The following is a 17,432-nucleotide window of genomic DNA, read 5'->3' as shown; positions in this document are numbered from 1 at the left end:
TCAGATCATTTATATAAAATACGCAGAATCCTTTTCAACAATTCTTAGAATTTGCTTTATGCGGTGCAAAATTCCACTTGACTTGCTTTTCTCTAACCTCTGATTTCTATAAAATTATATTAAATAATTTAATTTATTACTCATAATAATTATGTTCTTAGCAAAAATTAATAAATTTAAATAAAATTACGAACAAATTTAGAGATTAAAAGATTTAAATTTGCTGACAAAATAATTATTATTGCAAACATTTAAGATTGTACTTGCAAAAGAAGTGCATTGTCAAACCAAACCCAAATAAAATTACATCCAAAATTATTGTAAAAATGGAAGAAAACCTTTTTTTTAAGAAAAAAGCAAGTGTTTATGCCCATTATTGATATTATTATTATGTAAATTCTCAACAAATTTAATTCAATTATGTGTTGAGATTATTGAAAATTAAAACAACCCCCACATTCATCTCATAAACCATCATTATTTAAATCAGGAAACAAAGGAAAGTCGGCTTACCAAATGTCAGTCGCAAGGCTGATGGGCTCGTAACTCAAAATTTCAGGTGCTAAAAAAGAGCAGATAATAAATTAGACAAAGTGCTAATTGGATTCGACTTCTGAAGGGCCAACCCACCTACGTAATCAGGTGTGCCGAGGATCTCTCTAACCTCGACACCTGACTGAATCACCCTGGAGATACCAAAATCACACAGCTTGATGTCACACTCGGGATAGCTCCCAGTCAGCAACAGATTCTGGGGCTGCAAACAGCAAAACACGATTGATTAATTGCACAGTTGGAAAATGTCACATACACGCACGAGATTATCAATAACGATAATGACCCTGTAATAGCAATATTTTATTCTTGCTGAATGAATAATACAGATGCGAGAGAGAGGTGTGGCTGCGCCGTGTGCCCACATACATTTACATAAAAGTCCACGAGACACTGAGACGCTGCTATATTGGTCAATGAGCTATATAATTTGCTTTCAGGCATTCTTGAGCTCGTCAAAAATAGTCGAGAGGGTAAAACTTTTTAATCACTCGAAACAATTAAACTACTTTTTTGTATTTTTTAATGTCTACATTTTTTTTAAACATACCTTTGACAGAAAATTGAAAATTCTGATCTTCTAGTTTTATTTATTTCTTTTATAAAAGCGTGGAGTCACTTTATGTTTCAAAACTACATAAAAATGGCGATAAAAAAAATTGGAAATTGCTTGTGTAATTCCGCGCGAGTGATGCAAAATGTAAAAATGATATTACTTTTCCATCTTCAAAAATATGTTCCAGCTAAAAAAATTTGTGAAATAAATTTACTGAAATGTGACTGTTGATTTTTTTTTTAATTTATAGATAAAATATTGAACCTGTTGAAATTATTCTTTGAATTCTGTCAGCATCTTTTATTATGTAATTATATACACAATTTCTTTTTAAATCTCTCATCTCAGTATTGGCAAAACTTATTAGGTTATTAGCATGGCAATTGACTTTAATTGCAGCCAAAGAAATTCTGTTTTAAACAAGAACCTGGACGATATAGATATTTCATTTTAAGCGAGAAGTTTTATGCATGAATTTAAGTGGCTGCGTTAATTTAACATTTTAATTGGATTTTAACCTGTGGGATAAGTGGCTGAACAGGGTGGTGTTTCAAAGTAAGTGCCTGTATGCAAATGTCACTGTCTGATAATTTTTTTGTGAAAGCACGAATCACTTTAACAAGATCTGGCACGGTTTATATGAAGGGGGCGACACACAGAAATAAAAAAAAAAGAAAGGCTTGTGGCGCCCACTTGCGTATTTTGCAAACACATACAAAAATAGCAGCACTGACATATCCTGTTCGTGTGACTTCGGTTTTGCATAATGCGAATTGCATAGAGAAGCTTATCTGATTTTTGAGAAAGGAGTTTCAGATATTGACGTTGTTTCAGCGTCATTTCAAACCGACACAAGGCTCATTCTTCAAAATGACTGGGTGCTAATGACATAAGAAATAGCATCCTCTCCTCTGAGTATTTAATTTAATCACTGGCTTCATATGATTAATGAAGGCACAAAACAGCCTGCCTATAAAGGATCCTCATACATTATTCGCCGCTAAATAAGGACATCGGTCCAGATGTTGAGTCACTGCAGCTTTGTTTCCTCTTGTTACGATGCAAAGCAAGTGAGGGGAATCGGTCAATGTGGAAATACTTCTTTTCAAAATAAGCACAATAACAAATGCTTTACAATTAGTTCTTTAACTTCTTCAGCAGCTACTGTGAGGCTGTTGCCGTTTTTGCTGCGTATTTCCAAGAGGAAGTGTTTGATGGGGAAAATAATTTTTTCTTTTTAAAAGTTTTTGCACAAAAAAATTATTATATAAACTTGGTTCAATCACCATTATTTTATCATACAATTATTTTCATTGATCCAAATGGGAAATAGATTTGCGGAATAATTTTAAGTAACCGAAAGGGCAAAGTATTTTACCTTAAGATCAAGGTGGGCTATGTCTCGGTCATGCAAAAAGCATAAACCTTCTAATATTTGTCTCATTAATCTAACAACGTGGTGCTCTGACAGTCCATCCTCATCGGTGTCCAGCACCCATTGCAATTCTCCACCGGCGGCCCTGGAAAAGATCGATTTCATTAGTGGATCATTAAAATCGATTGATCAAGAGTCAGTTTGAGTGTGTTTGTCCGCGCTCGCCTTGCATGCTCAAGAGATTCAGTTGCCCGAGTGAAGGTCAATCAAGATGGCATATTTGGGCAGCGGTGCCCTTTTCGATTAATTTACGAGAGACTTCCTCAAATTGATGGCGCGCAGTTATTCTCTTTTGCATGTTTGCTTTGAATTTCTCTCGAGCACATTTGCGTGTCTAATTTACGAAAAAGAATGATGGAAATTGGCGGCGCCTTTGCTTGCAGCCCTTTTTCGATGCTCTAGGTGAGCACGGAGGTGATGGACCAATTCTCAAGGCACGCTGGCCGACAAACACAAACCAACTCGTGACTAACGTGCTGATTACGTTGAATGTATTTTTATGGCCTTACATCTCTAAAACAAGAGCCATTTCCGTGGGGGTTTCGTAAACTTCATGGAGACGGACGATTCGAGCACCATTGAGCTCAGGTTGGGACGCTAGCCTTAAAACGGCGACTTCATGTAAAATTTCTTGGCGCTGGTCCATGGCCCTTCGCCTTTTACGGATGAACTTTGCCGCATACTCGACTCCTGTTTGCTGGTGTGTGCATTTTCTCACCGCTGCGAATTTTCCTCTGCAATAAAAAAGGGAGAGTATTAGTCATTTTTATTTCATGAGAAAATGAGAGACGCGAGAAGTATAAATAAGTGATTCAGGGTAAATTCACAAAGCAATCACACTGTGAAGGAAGATAGATTTCAATAAAAATAAGGAAATTGGTTGGCATCCTCATTTTTTAAACAATTATTATTTCTGCGAAATCTGATTGATTTCTTTTTTGAAATTGACAAATTTTGCACTTTGCATGCTTAAAATTATTTGGAATTTTGCTCTAATAGCAAAAAAGACGGGAAACAAAAAGCACCGGCAAAAATTAATCTGAATTCGTCTGTCTGCGTCGGAACTGTCAAATTTGCATTATTTGTTTCCCGTCACGGCGCGGTGAGCCGCAGCCGTGCGATTTCCTGCCGATATCGCGAATAAACGCGAGTGAGTCATCTCTGCGCAATTAAAGCAAAAAGAAAAACCTAGCATAAAGCAATAAACGGTAAATAATAATGATAATTCTTGGTCATAAAAAAACAAAAGCCTTCCGGTGGCGGCCGCCGGGCGACAGACAGATTGATTCAAAATAGCATCCGCCCGCTTCCACATTCCTCGGCGACTCTTTCGAGTATTTCACCATCGCAGATGAAGCATGGCTATATTTGGGCAGCCTCGGCAGCTCTCGCCTTTTCGGTTCGAGATATATCTCAGTCGGCAATACAAGAGAGACAAAAGTGCGACCGATTTTCTACACATGCAGAGAAAACAATGAAAGCCTTGAATCGATCGGATTTCACTTTTTGCTTTTTATTCGTTTTTTATTTTTAATTTGCTGCGCGCCGCTGGTTTGTGAACGCCAAGGTGTGACAACAATAAACTGTTTGAGCGTGAAAACTGCAATAACAATCATTGTTACTCAATGGGACGAAATAAGGTCGCCACAAAAGTGGCACCTAATTGGCCAGTGGTAACTGTGCTTTCGTCCTTATCTCACTCCGCTTTATGGTGGACTCGCAACTGGCTTTGTGGAAAAAGGGGTTTAACTATGCCACTAGAAAACAACGTAGACACGAGTACTAGAACTACATGCAAATGTTATAAAAAATAAACATAAACGCCTCTCTGAATGGTGCAATAAACTGGACACTTTTAGAACAGTAAATATTTAAGTGCGAACTTGGATGTTGGAGAAATTTCCCGTCAATAAATAACAGAAACCAATTAAGTCATCATTATAACAATTTGGAATTTTTAATTATTTTGTTTCAAAGATAGCAGAAATTATATACTCATTTTTGCAATTTTAACTTTTAAAGGAAAAAAATTGTTATTTCACAATTAGTTTTTACTTTGCTTCTTTCCCAATTTGATATTTAATTTGAATTTTCTCTAATACTAATGCAAAAGCCCAAACTATTAGCAAAAAATTTGAAGAAAATGTGATATGAATAGAGTTGAACGTGTTAAAAGTCACATTCGAATCCTTGTGTTCGCCGATTGAAAAGTCGTGTTCTCCTAATTCCGAAACACTAGATCGTCAGCGGCGGCTTTGTCAAAATCCCATTAAGCGAACACCGGCCGACAAGAAAGGCGCATCCCAGAAAAAGCATACTAATTAGCGATAAGCCGTATCAGTATTTTTTTTCCATTAGCGGCGCCGCGTGTGTATTTCCGCACCGCGCACTAACGGTTCGCTCGGTGCTGTGTATCAAATTACATTTCGGTTCACAAGTCTTTTTGCTTCCAAGCCCGGAATTACTTTCCTGTGTCCGAACAGCGTAACAGGTGGCAGAATCACGTTGCCAATTTGCGAGAGACGTCTTTCTTAATGGTTAGTGCGCGGCGGAATTCAATCTCTCGGCTCCCATAAGTTCGAGCGTGCAGCACTTTTTGGGAATCGTAACGGAATTGGCTCCTTTCAATTCATATAAAGTGCTAATTTTCTTCTTCCTTGCGAGGAAAGTCGCACTTTGGCGCTAATTCAAGAGAGACGTAATGACATTTGAGACTTTTTGAATCTATTGTGGGTCTCCCACGACAATAAAAATACAAGACGACCCGGTTCGTTTTATGGCAAGTACTGACTGAGACTGCTGCAGCTCTCTCGGTCAGGCCGAAAGAATCCTTTGGAATTTTTACTGGCGTCAGAGGCACTTGTTGGCGTTTTATTTCAGGAAACGTCGCTTAAACGTGCTGCTTGCTCTTTTAAACATTTTCACACACAAAAACTCGATTGTTTTAAAAAGACGTTAAGTCCAGCCAATGCCAAAAAAATTACAATTCCTTCTCGGTTTGGTTTTTTCTTTGTCCTACAAAATTATCCATTTCCGCCAGCACGCGCGAATTCGAGCAGGGGAGCGAGGAAAATCCAAATTGAGTCCCACATCCTTCGGACTATATTGGGTAAGGAAGGGTCACCGGTGTCTGCGTTAAACGTGTGTGACGTCGTTTTGACGGTCGAGACATAACTAAGCATATTCATTGGCTTCCTCGATTCCGATTAATTCGATAACAAAACTCGCGGTGGCAGCGAACATTTTATGCAATCACTTTTCCTTCGAATTTACTTAAGTTTATTTTGGTAGAATTATAAATTATGGCTTCTTGTTATTGGAGGTTGATCATTTTTATGGAAAAAGACGTAAGTAAATTCAATGAGAAAAACTTATGCGGTCTTCGTTGCAAGATAAATTTATTTTTAAAAATTTTCATAACTAAAATAAAAATGGAGGATTGTGTATGACAAAGAAAACTCTAAATTTTAAATTATTTAACAATTTCTGCTGCTATAAAAATCATAAGTTTTATCAAAATTAATACAAATTTATGGCTCACTGAAACCTCACATGAATGAATGTAAAAATAATTAATTAATTAGAAGACCAAGGGATCATAGCTATATTTTTATGCAGATTATAGACAAAAATGTGTCAATTCCATGTTTTTTTTCTGCATGATTTATTTCTTCTTCCGATCAATGAAAGATTTATCATTTAAAATATTTGACTACGTTTGAATGAATTAAAAGTGGTGGGTTATTTACAAAGCCAACGTTTAGTGTGAAGAATTTAAGCTCACTTTTCCATCATAAGATCCACTTATGAATCCCTTACCAGAATAATTTAAGTAAATAAAAAGCAGCTTTAAAAAGCCTACTTGTAACATCCTGCTAGAAGGATATTTCTTATGAATCTCCTACCATCATTTATGTAAAGTAAAACAAACTCTCACAACTCGCACGGTTCTCGGTAAAGGAAAATTCCAGATTGAAAATCCCTATAATTTTCACACATGCAAAGCATTTGGCGTGAACGACTTTCCTATAATAGGGCAGGGTGAGTTGGCTGCGTTATAAATTGGATTTGACGTGAATGTAAAAAGAGTCGGTGTTAATAAACCATCCACGCAAGCCTCCTAAGGCGCTGATTATAAATTCAAATATCCACGAGGGACTTCTTCACGCACGGTGCAAGCAACAGCGGCACCGACCTCACAACCAGAAGCTGAGCGAGCAGCCGAGAGTGGCCTTGCAAGGTGACGAGGCCAATCAACTCTGCTTTTGGAGGAAAATGAGGAATCCGACGCGTCTGCCAATGCAAGAAGCAATCTCAGTTTTCAAACCGAGCGAATATTTTCAAAACAGGCTGACGAGAAAGTGCTGGCAAACGAGATTATATATGTGCGCTTGGGCTCGCAGACGCTTTTTTACACCAGGAAGAGGAATTGCTCGACGCGCGGGGCAGTAATTGCTGCACTGCGCGCGCGGCTCGTTTAAACACGGGAGTTGTTTTCATGAACGGCCGATTATCGCGCTCTAAACCTCAGAAGTTATGAAAGCAAAAATGCAATTACTTATTGCCGGATTAAAATGTGAATAAAGGCGAGCAATTGAGTTTCAAGGTGGATTGTAACCTTGGTTTCGTCATTGCAAACTACAGCATTTTTCTTGAAAAAGTGAATAAAAAATATAACAATGAGAATAAACAGGAACAGAATTGCTCAATTTTTTTATTTCTTAGTTTACTAATTTTCAGGCAGGAAGTTTTGCATTTCGGGAAGTGTAAAAGGCATTAATTATTAATATTTTATTAATAATTGAACAAATTTTGTACTGATTTTATTCTTATGGCAAAAATCAAAATATTTTGGAGCTATTGTCGCAAAGAAATTCAATATTGGGCCAGATTTTCCTTTTTGATCTTGCGGCTTAATGGGACGATCTTTAATTTTCTCAAAAAGGTTTCAAGTACATAATTTTTTTTTTAATAATTATATTATTTGGTATTAAACTTATCTTTTTTCAGAATCAAGGACAAGTAAATATTATCTTAAATTAAGTACAAATTACGCTAGAGACTAAATTTTAGTATCTAAATAAAAGAAAAACCGAAAAATTACGTACACAGATATTATAAAATAAAAATAAATTTATTATAAGTTTGGCAAAAACTGCTTAAGTAAAAAACCGACTCAAATTTAGCAATCTGCAAAATTTAAGCATTATTTCATCAAATCTCTTGCAAAAGAATTTGAGCATTCACAAATTTGCGGTTGTTTTTTTTTTTTTGGGGTAAATGCATAAAAACATAAAATTATTTCCTAAATTTGAAGGCGTATCATTTTGTTCAAGGGCCATAAAAAAAAATAAAAAGTTCCAGCCCAAAAGTGAGTGACTTCGATACCCTTGGTCTTTGATGCAGCGACGGGGAGTTGCCGCGCATCTCGCGAATAATATATTGTGACACCAGCACAATGGGCGGAAAACGCAGCAGCGGCTGCGGCGTTCCGGCAGTCTCTCTCCCAAGCGCATAACAATTACAATCAGCTCGCACATAAATCTCGCTCTTTTTTTCTAAACGTGCAGTGGAATGAAGCACAAAAGCTTGCAAATCCGCTCATTCAAGTTCCTAAACTGGCGCCGATTGATTAGAAAGTAGGAAAATTTACATCCTTTTCCCGGCGCCTCGATCGCAGGGGGAACGGACAGAAGCAGTGGTTCTGCTCCAGATGAAAGGAACAAATTGCGGCCGTATTGTTTTAATTAATGGAGCCTCGCCTTGGACTCTCTTGATCCCGGCCGGCGTGCTCGGCGCGAACGGCCAATTGTGTTTTTTAAATTAGTGTTTCGAGGGGCCTTTGTTTGTTTGGCCAGACTGAATATCAACTGGCCAGAGATGTTGCATTATTAAACAGCCTCTGCTTTCAAACAATGGAAAGCACAACTCTCGTGCGACCTTTTTGCATTTTGGATCAAGAGTCACGCTTTTTGACTACAGTATTGATCAAGCGTGCCGGAGCGCAAAATTACCCAGCAACATTTCGTTAAAAAAAATCTCCTACTTTTTGTTTACTTTCCATTAAATTTGCCTGCCGCCCTACATTCAGATCAAAGAGGGGAAATTTTTTAAAAATGTTGATCAATTGATAGTACTTAGCCTCCTATTTGCATAAACATCATAGAGAACAAAACTTTTTGCGTGAATATATTTGCTTTTAACAATTAATTTATAGAATAATACTTTTTTGTGCGAATATGAACTTAAAAATGCAAATTCCTTAAACTGTGATGAATAAATAATCAACAATGAATCAAAAATCTAGTTATCGCTAATTAGCAAAGAATGAATCACACGTTATGAATGTAATGCAGTTGCAAATATAATTAATTCAAATACACTTTTGAAGTCAATTAGTGTAATATATTGCAGGAGTTTTCCTTGAGGCAACGGCGCCTTAGGCCTTGGATGATGAATTCGTTCCGGAGAAGAAGTCGCTTTCATTGATACCGATGGATGTAGCGGGAATGTGGGTGCTTCTCTTGCAGGACTCCCTCGCAAGGCCACGTGCACCAAGGGTCACACCCACGCCCACGATTTTCCTTCCGAGGCATCTCGTGAGAGAAAATGAATGAAAATTGTTAATTTTTTTAAAATACTTCCTACAATCCAAAGTTCTGAAAGGTCTTTAGGAATGCCTGATTTTTTTACTGGTTTTTAAAAACCCAAGAAGGTATGCAATGAGGCGAAATCGGCATAAAAGTCTCTGCGGAGCCAATTATGAGCTCACTCTACTGTGACGTGTTGTTTTACAACTCCTTTTCGACAAACTTCGCAAGGTTGCAATATACGGAGATAATAAATAAGCAATGTAAAATATTGCTTGTAGCGTGTCCTCTGCGCTAAATATAACTTGCTCAATATTACCATAAAAACGCCCAAGCCGTTCCTCTCCATTACAGAAAAGAGCCGTTCGATTTTTAGAAATGCATATTTGCCCGAGGATGAAACAATCAAATCTTTATTTCAACAAATTACACTCTCAAAAGTCGTAGGATATCCTTTTCAGGGGCTGCATTTATATCCTGCTTGAGTGCGAAGAAAAAGGACAACTGCTGAGAGATGCTGCTGGGGCACCATAAAAAATTCATTGAATGTAATTTGTGTGTGCGCGCACTCGGTGCTGCTGATGTCAGCGCGAGATTAATTTCAGCCTGGCTGACGCACTTTGAGCAATGCAGCAAAAACTGTTCGGCATGTGTGAGGCTTGAAATAAGTATTGACAAAAAAAAATTGAAAGAAAATAATTAGTCATTCGCCGTTCCAAATCTATTTAAAACTTATTTCTTAAGAAAAAAAATCAAGAACATCTGTCTGGAGTGTGAAAATTATTTTAATTTATGAACAAAAATCTCCTGAATAGGATTTTTTTCCCATCTTTGCGAATTATAAATTATAAATTTTGCCTCTTTATTTAACATAAATTTTTTTTCTCACAGAGGATTTTGCTTTGGTGCCAGAGAAATTTCCGTTTTTCTGGCAGTATCAAATTCCCATCGGCGCATAATTTATAGAGCTTTGGCGATGTTCACCTGATAAAAACCAGATCCAGCGAGTCTTTCTTTCTTTCTCTTGCTCACTACTTTGCACTCTCGCATGTGCTTCGTGCGGCCCTGACTGGAAATGTTTAGTGCCTTTTATCGCCGACATCAGCTGCAAACTGGCTGCGGCGTGCATTAAAAATAGAGGAGAGCGACTATGGAAAGTCAACGCGGATCGAGGATTTAAAAGATGTGGCACAGTGTGCGGCTGCGGGAACATTCATTGTGTCGCCCAAGATGCCAGAGAGGGTGCACACAATGGGGTCATTCAGTGACCCCTGCGGCAGTCGTGTTGCCAGCTGTACTTGTGTGCTTTGTGGTAATGCACTGGGAATGTGCATGCACGTGAGGAAAGCTGCAAGTACATTCTCCGAAGATATTCTTCTGCATAACCTTTTGATGCTGCAAGTCCGGCTCGGCCGGCAAATGATTTTTTTTTCTTCAATTTCTTTGCTATCGCAGCGCGGGTCAAGGGTGAACAACCGCAGTTTCCTTGAAGTGTCATCAAGAGTGATTACTTAGTTTTCGTGCTCACGAATTGCAAAACATAAAATTTAACTGTCCACTGCTGTTTATCAAGATGGAGTTTATTTATTTTCAGCGTCGAGCAACAATATTCAATTTCATATAGATGCAGCATATGCATGCAAAAATCATAGTCATGGTGACTGTTTTTACAGTCTTATGTACAGTTTCCATGGAAATCTCATAGTTTAAATTTAACATGCGCGAGTCCTACCTCAATTGTGATTTTTTTTTTCCAAGAAAAAAAATAACACAATAAGGTGCAAAATGAGTTATAGAATGTGATCTGAGGGATGTTTGTTGTCTTCATTAAATTAAATAACTCTTTGAAAATTTGTTCTTACTAAAGTCCATTATCATTTAAATTCCAATTTCTGCGTAAAAATTTATAGAATCACTCCTTACTTATTCGATAGGGAAATGAGAAATTCGGATGCGAAAAGTGAATTTACACAACAAATATCCATATATTGCAGATTTTCTCTGTGAATTATTATGGAATAAAATATTATTGAATTAAAATAAAATAAAAAAATACCTACATTTTTATCCAATTGATTTCTTTGAACTGATCAAATTTAATGAAATTCGCCATGAAGTACTTGTACTAAAATAAATTAGCAAACCGTGACTAACTCCTTTTTTTCTAGTGGAATGACATAAATTGGAGATGCTGGTGGAAAATTACGACTTCCACCAGAGGACATTCCATTAAAAGCTATGCATCTGCGCCGCATGCACTCGCTATATTTACATGAGCATTTCTCTGCAGCAATGCGCCATCACGTCCCGCGGCGGTAGCACCATTCTTTCTTTTTGCTTATCTTTCCCGCAGCTAGTCAATAGAGTGGACGTCGATTTTCTCTCTGGCAAAGGGGCGGTTCGCTCACTTGGACATACGCGCGAGTTATTTAATTAAATGCTGCGGGCATGAGTGTATGATTCTGATATAATAGCAACCAAAGTCGTAAATTTCACACGCAGCGTAGTGAAAGGAGCGGCGGCCGCACTGCACATAATATACAAGAAGTGCATTTTACTCGACACACGCTCACATAAACCAAGATGGAAACGGACAGATTATTTTATAGACCTCCACTTTTCTTTACAGCAGTGGTTTGAAAATTTCATCGCCGCGTTGTTGTACTCGAGCCCAGGGCGGCGATCCTAATCGGGAGAGATGACCGAATTTTATATAACTTGCACCTTTCCTCTCCCGACGCCCCAAAAACCGAAGAGACGGTGTTTCCGAAACCATCGGCGCACACAAATATACGTGAAGAGCCGCAAGGAGTGCGTTTATTTATTCAAATTTGATTTCTGGCTGGTGCTGAGAGGGAGCCTCTCACTCACTGATCAACGCCTCCTCCAAAATAAATAAAACGCACGTCCCTCGAGACACGATGCGTGCTGAGACGAGTAATTTAAATGTCCCAAGTTTGTGTGTTTTGGTGGCCAGGAAGTACCCCTGCAGCGGCGCACCAACACAATCGACACGCCGGCGTGACAACCACTTTGATATTTCCATCATTTCCAATGCGCTGCTGCTGCGGGGAGGAAAAAATAAAGCAGAGTTGCTGTCAGCCAAATTAATAAATGAGATAATGAAATACTTGAAAGACGGCAGCACACAGGAAGTGCGGCGGGCATTAAAGGGGTGGAGCGCGAGTAAAAAAACTGAACCGGATTGCAACAAAACGTGAGAAGTACTGAAAATAGAGCTCGGCAATTGAATATGGAAAACTGGTATTTGTATAGATCTGGTCTTTTCAATCATAATTTCTTGCCACACAATTTTAATATTTTCATTTTGTTAGATTCAATTTTACAAATTAAAATTTCAATGACTTTTTGAAATAAATATTAAAATAAACAAATATTTCTTATATAAAAATGCAATTTAATTGTAATCTGTCGAAAACATTTTTTTTTCATTCTTTCAATTATTAAAAAATTTGACCACAGTTTGAAGTTTCTAACTTTTTGTGGTGAAAATTCATTGCAAGTGTTAATTTTATAATTGGAGTTTTTATCCAAATCCTAAATAACCAGAATTAATTTTGGTTTTAGATTAGATATATAATAATTACAATTTTTATCTATTAATTTGATGTTTGCTTGTAACGAAAAATGCAAAACAGGAACCCGGATCCAAAACTACTCCTATATCTTTGTTTGGCAATGGCGTGCATTTTCGCAAAGGCGCTTTGCTCTGCTAATTCGGAGATAAGAGCGCTAAGGTGATGATTCAGCATTGTTCGTCGACACCACCATTGTTCGCTTCTTTATTGCTTTACGACTGAGATGCGTTTAGGTCTGTGTCAACAGGGGATCATCACGGCAAAAACAAACAGACACGTTTAACGCACGCAGCGCACGCATGTGCTGTGACAATTATGCGCGGAAAGGGTTGCGAGTGTGAGTCACAGACGGGGGAGGCAGACGAAATTATTTTTCAGCGGCGGCAACAAGCCGAGGAATGGAAAGTCAGCAGTCAATACACACAATCTCTCTCTGCGTCTCGCAAAAAGTGGATCGATTTTCCCTGCACAGCAGCCTCGCTCGCATTGTGTTAAGTAATAAACCAACAAGTCAGAAATCATTATAAGAAAATTCTTGACTGCGCCGCTAACAAAGAACGGATTGATCAAGCCAGACGGTGCTCATTTTTTTCATTTCGTCTGCGCTACGTTGTTTGCTGTATGACTAATCAGCCCAGAAGCGTTTTTGCTCAACGCATTGAGATCGAGTGAATAATAAACTAAATTACAATTGTATATTAGGTTTATACGCTAGGTGCAGTTGGATTTGATCATTGATTGGCAAGCATTTACAATAAAACAACAGCAAAGTCCTCTTAAGTCTGATCAGAATCGAATGGAAAATATTGTTCCTCTTAATTTTAGAGTTTCAATTATAAAAATATAATTTTATTTACTTTGGGAAAATTAGGAAATATAAATAAGAGTATTCAAATTTTCAAAGCTTGTTTTTTTTCTCGCAAAGTTGTCCTTTTCTTTTTTGATTTCTTTTTATTTGCGCAACGAGATTTGCACAGATTCAATTTTTCATATTCTTTTCTAGCTCGGATTTAAAATAAAATTGAGCTTTGAAAATTCTTGCTTGCGTCTCTGGAACCGCAAATAGATTGAAATTATCCATAAGTAAAATGCAATTAATTTTGAGTTAATCTTACCGTCTTATCATTCTCGAGAGCTTAAACTTGAAAGTTGCAGTTGATTTGCGACCATTGAAGTGTCACGATAAGAACTAAAAACAAATGATTGTGTTCCGAATTTTATAAGCTGCGCTATTATTTCTCAACATCTTTTTATTTCCAGTTATATCAGCATAAAGACTCATTTGATTATGGTGACAGGACCGGCCCAATTAACTTTCATGACACTTTAAGTGTGCAGCACTGAAGTACCACCTTTTACAGATTATTGTCTTCTGCAATAATCTTTTCAAATATTAAGATTTTTAAATTTTGTAACTGAGAGCTTTAAATTCATATCAACTTGATTGAATAGGTCAAAGGTATCATGGAAAATTGTTTGTAATTTAAATATTTAATTAAATCCTTATAAGTTCATTAAAAAATGCTGCGCACAAAGAAATTTGAGTGATTCACGGCTTGAATCCATCGGAGAGCAGCATGAAATATTGGAGTTCCTCGTCTGGTTCCTGGCCAGTTATTTTTGTCACATTACAAATTGCTCTTCCCTCTCGAGCGACGAACCAGCAGCCGCAAGTGACTGCTCGGGCGATTATTTTTCTCGGACCTGTGGAGGCCGCATCTGATAAAAATGGTCAGAAAACATTTGTAAAAGGTTAATTTACAAATCTAGCTGCCAGATAGGAGGGTTTGTCAGGTCCTTATTTTGTTGTCAAGGTAAAAGAAAGAAAGAGAGACACGCGTGTGGGCAAAGCGCATGCAGTGTGGGTCGCGCGTCTGATGAGAGGGCGAGGCGATTTCTACGGCGCAGCTCCTTTTTCGCGCGCGCCGTTTCGCAAAGGCCTTGCTACTTCTCGCTCACAAAAGCGATAAGGGAAAAACTTTTAATTATCTCTCTCACTCGCTCACACTCCTCGAGACCTTTGCCTCGATGCATTTAATTATTACAAATAATTCGTTATCTGCCTCGGCAAGATAAGGAGGCGCAGACGCTGTTTCGCCACGCGAACAAAAAGCGCATTTGTAATTTTGCTGCCGAGCAGCACAAGGACGCGTCAATTTCATTAATTGAGATTTTGTTCTGGACGCACATCTCCCACGTGATTCACGGTCGTGTCACTCAACCGTCTGTCGTCAATCTGACCACGCTAAAAAATAAAAAGGCGTCCAATCTCTTCATACTTTCGCCCGTTAGTTTCAGCGGCACAAATTATCTACAACACAATCGCCATCAAACTGACACCGTTTACAATACAGTTTTTTTACCAACACAAAGGCTCTGTTAAAAATTTTGCAACCTTTTATATTATGGAGTAGAAATTGACAATAAAACTTTTTAAGTAATTCCAATTATCATTACAGAAAGTTGAAAAATAATTAAAAAATTGCACAAAATTATTATTTTATAATTATTTGGCTCCTGCAATTTTTATTTAAATTGAATCTGGCATTTCTTTACTCAAAATCCTATGAGCACCAAATAATTATAACAAATTGGTCAGATTCTTTTCGCAACAAGTGTAATTTATGAGGAAATAAAAACTTGTGTTTTTCCCAAAGTCAAACCCCTTTCATTAATATCCATCAAGAGCAGGTTCTTAAGTGCTTAATTGATATCAGTAATGATTTATTGTGCTTTAATGGAGATCCCACGCGGCAGCATTATTATTCAAAAGGCGTAATGAGAAACGCGTTGCAAACAAGAAAATTGATTTCATTTGCTTGCATAGAGTCGCATTCACGTATGTTTGTGTGACAGGCGGCAGCGTTTTGCACGAGGGCACAAATAGTGTCTGTGCTCGCCGCCGCAGTAATGAGTATGTTACTTTTGCATAATGGCAAAATGCCGCGTTATTTATGATAAGCTCAAGGCGAGAGAGCGCCGAGACGTAATCTAATTTGGCACCGAGACTTGACGTTTATTGCGAAACTCCAACTGTAGGTGCAGTGCTTCTGCAAGTAAAGTCGACGACTGTGCAAAAAAAAAAACTTAAACAAAATCACTTTGCGTATTTCATTTGCATAGTGTTTTATAGAATGACATAGCCAAGATTTGTAAAAATTCCACAGAAAAAAGGTGCGTTTTGTTTTAGAAGCGTTTGAATTTTTTTACTTGCCAAGAACGAAGCAATTTTATAATTGTTTTCCTTTGATATGAAGCCTTTCTTATCAGAAAAGGTGCATCACACTATAACTATAGATACGGTTTCGCAAACATTACGAATCGCCGCTGTTTCAGCGTTAATGGGCAGGGTTTTTGAAACGCAAGACCGGAAAGCAGCGAGCGTGCAATTTCATGAATTTGCAGGTCGGCCGCGACGAAGAAAGAATGACTTAAAATTCAAACGGTATGACCGCTGTTGCGTCAGCATGTTTTAGAAGAAAAAAAAACAGCTCAAGTTTTTTTTTAATCAGTCGAGTTAGGAGTTGGGAAATGACGATTTTATCTGCTGCTGAAGCACTTCTTGGATTTCTGGTATAGATTAGAGAATTTTAACTCATTCCTTTCAAAACAAGCGAATTAATTTTTTTACAGATTAATTATATCAGTTGATTTTAATCCAAGTGTGTCCAGATATTACACCAAGTAAAAAATGACCTCGTATATCATCTGCATTGTAAAATGAGATCGTAAAATAAGACTACGCACTTATTTTTTTTTCAAAGTCCATTTGAATGTGAAGGAAATGGGTTACTTTGAAAAAATATACTTTCAAAAGCTCATTGACACTAAAAAGGGATTGTCAGGAGTATTTTGATGTAAAACATTTACATGTGCTTGGATTTAAAACCAGATGCCGCTTACAAAATCGCACGCTGCGGAAGTGGTGAGCTGTTTATTGTATGATAAAAGTTTGACGAGTATAACGACCCTAAAAACATACAAATAAAAAGGATGTGGCGGCATGTGCGAACCAGAAATGTTCGGTGCATGAACTTTTCACTTTTCTTTGACTTGCCATTTTTAAGAATTAAGAGAATGCGATTCAGGCGTTCAAGTCTCCACAAATGACTTTAAAAAGTGATCCTACTTAATTAGAATTCAGTTTTCATTAAACGCAATTTTTTTTCTTCATATTTTTAAATGCAACAATCAAATAAATACTCGTCTTTACATTTGATAATGACTGCAGAGATTTTACTGTGGAAGTTCAATGTTTTTCAACCTTGATATGGATTTTGTTATAGTTTGTAATTAAATATTTTGTACTGAAGGAATTTAGAATAAATAATCTACTTTATCCAATAAATGTGTGAATTTAGATGAAATGGCTATAATTTACAAGCTCTGTAATTATTTCCCAATTTAAAATTTCTCTCAAAATATGAAATAATATAAAATTACGTAAAAATTTATTACTGTGACAAAAATGTGGCAAAATCGATTCAACCTTTTGATTTACATTATAATTATTCTGAATGCCGGAGAATGTTAAATGGGAAAACACGGCAGCCACAACAAAATTCCTACGTAATGCCCCTTTTCCCTCGTCGAGGATGTTGATAATTTCCTTCAAGGATCCGTCGAAGCGTTCAAGAGATAAAGTTCTCAGCGACCATCAACATACGTTAACCTACATTTCAGAGGAATGATTATGA

General features: G+C 37.3%; 1 protein-coding gene across 1 annotated transcript in view; it reads right to left on the bottom strand.

Moving 5' to 3' along the window:
• Window positions 1-17,432, bottom strand: part of LOC132197604 (serine/threonine-protein kinase 17A-like) — a 28,102-nt gene that overhangs the window by 8,237 nt on the left and 2,433 nt on the right. Inside the window, exons 2-5 of the mRNA XM_059620977.1 lie at window positions 3,056-3,280; window positions 2,490-2,631; window positions 631-757; window positions 514-562 (exon numbers count right to left, since the gene is read on the bottom strand). Of these exons, the coding sequence (XP_059476960.1) occupies window positions 514-562; window positions 631-757; window positions 2,490-2,631; window positions 3,056-3,280 (543 nt within the window). The remainder of the gene's footprint in view (window positions 1-513; window positions 563-630; window positions 758-2,489; window positions 2,632-3,055; window positions 3,281-17,432) is intronic.

This window comes from Neocloeon triangulifer, unplaced genomic scaffold, assembly GCF_031216515.1.
Source record: "Neocloeon triangulifer isolate White Clay Creek 2 clone unplaced genomic scaffold, ASM3121651v1 ptg000012l, whole genome shotgun sequence".
Taxonomy (NCBI): domain Eukaryota; kingdom Metazoa; phylum Arthropoda; class Insecta; order Ephemeroptera; family Baetidae; genus Neocloeon; species Neocloeon triangulifer.
This window is presented reverse-complemented; position numbering and strand designations above follow the sequence as displayed.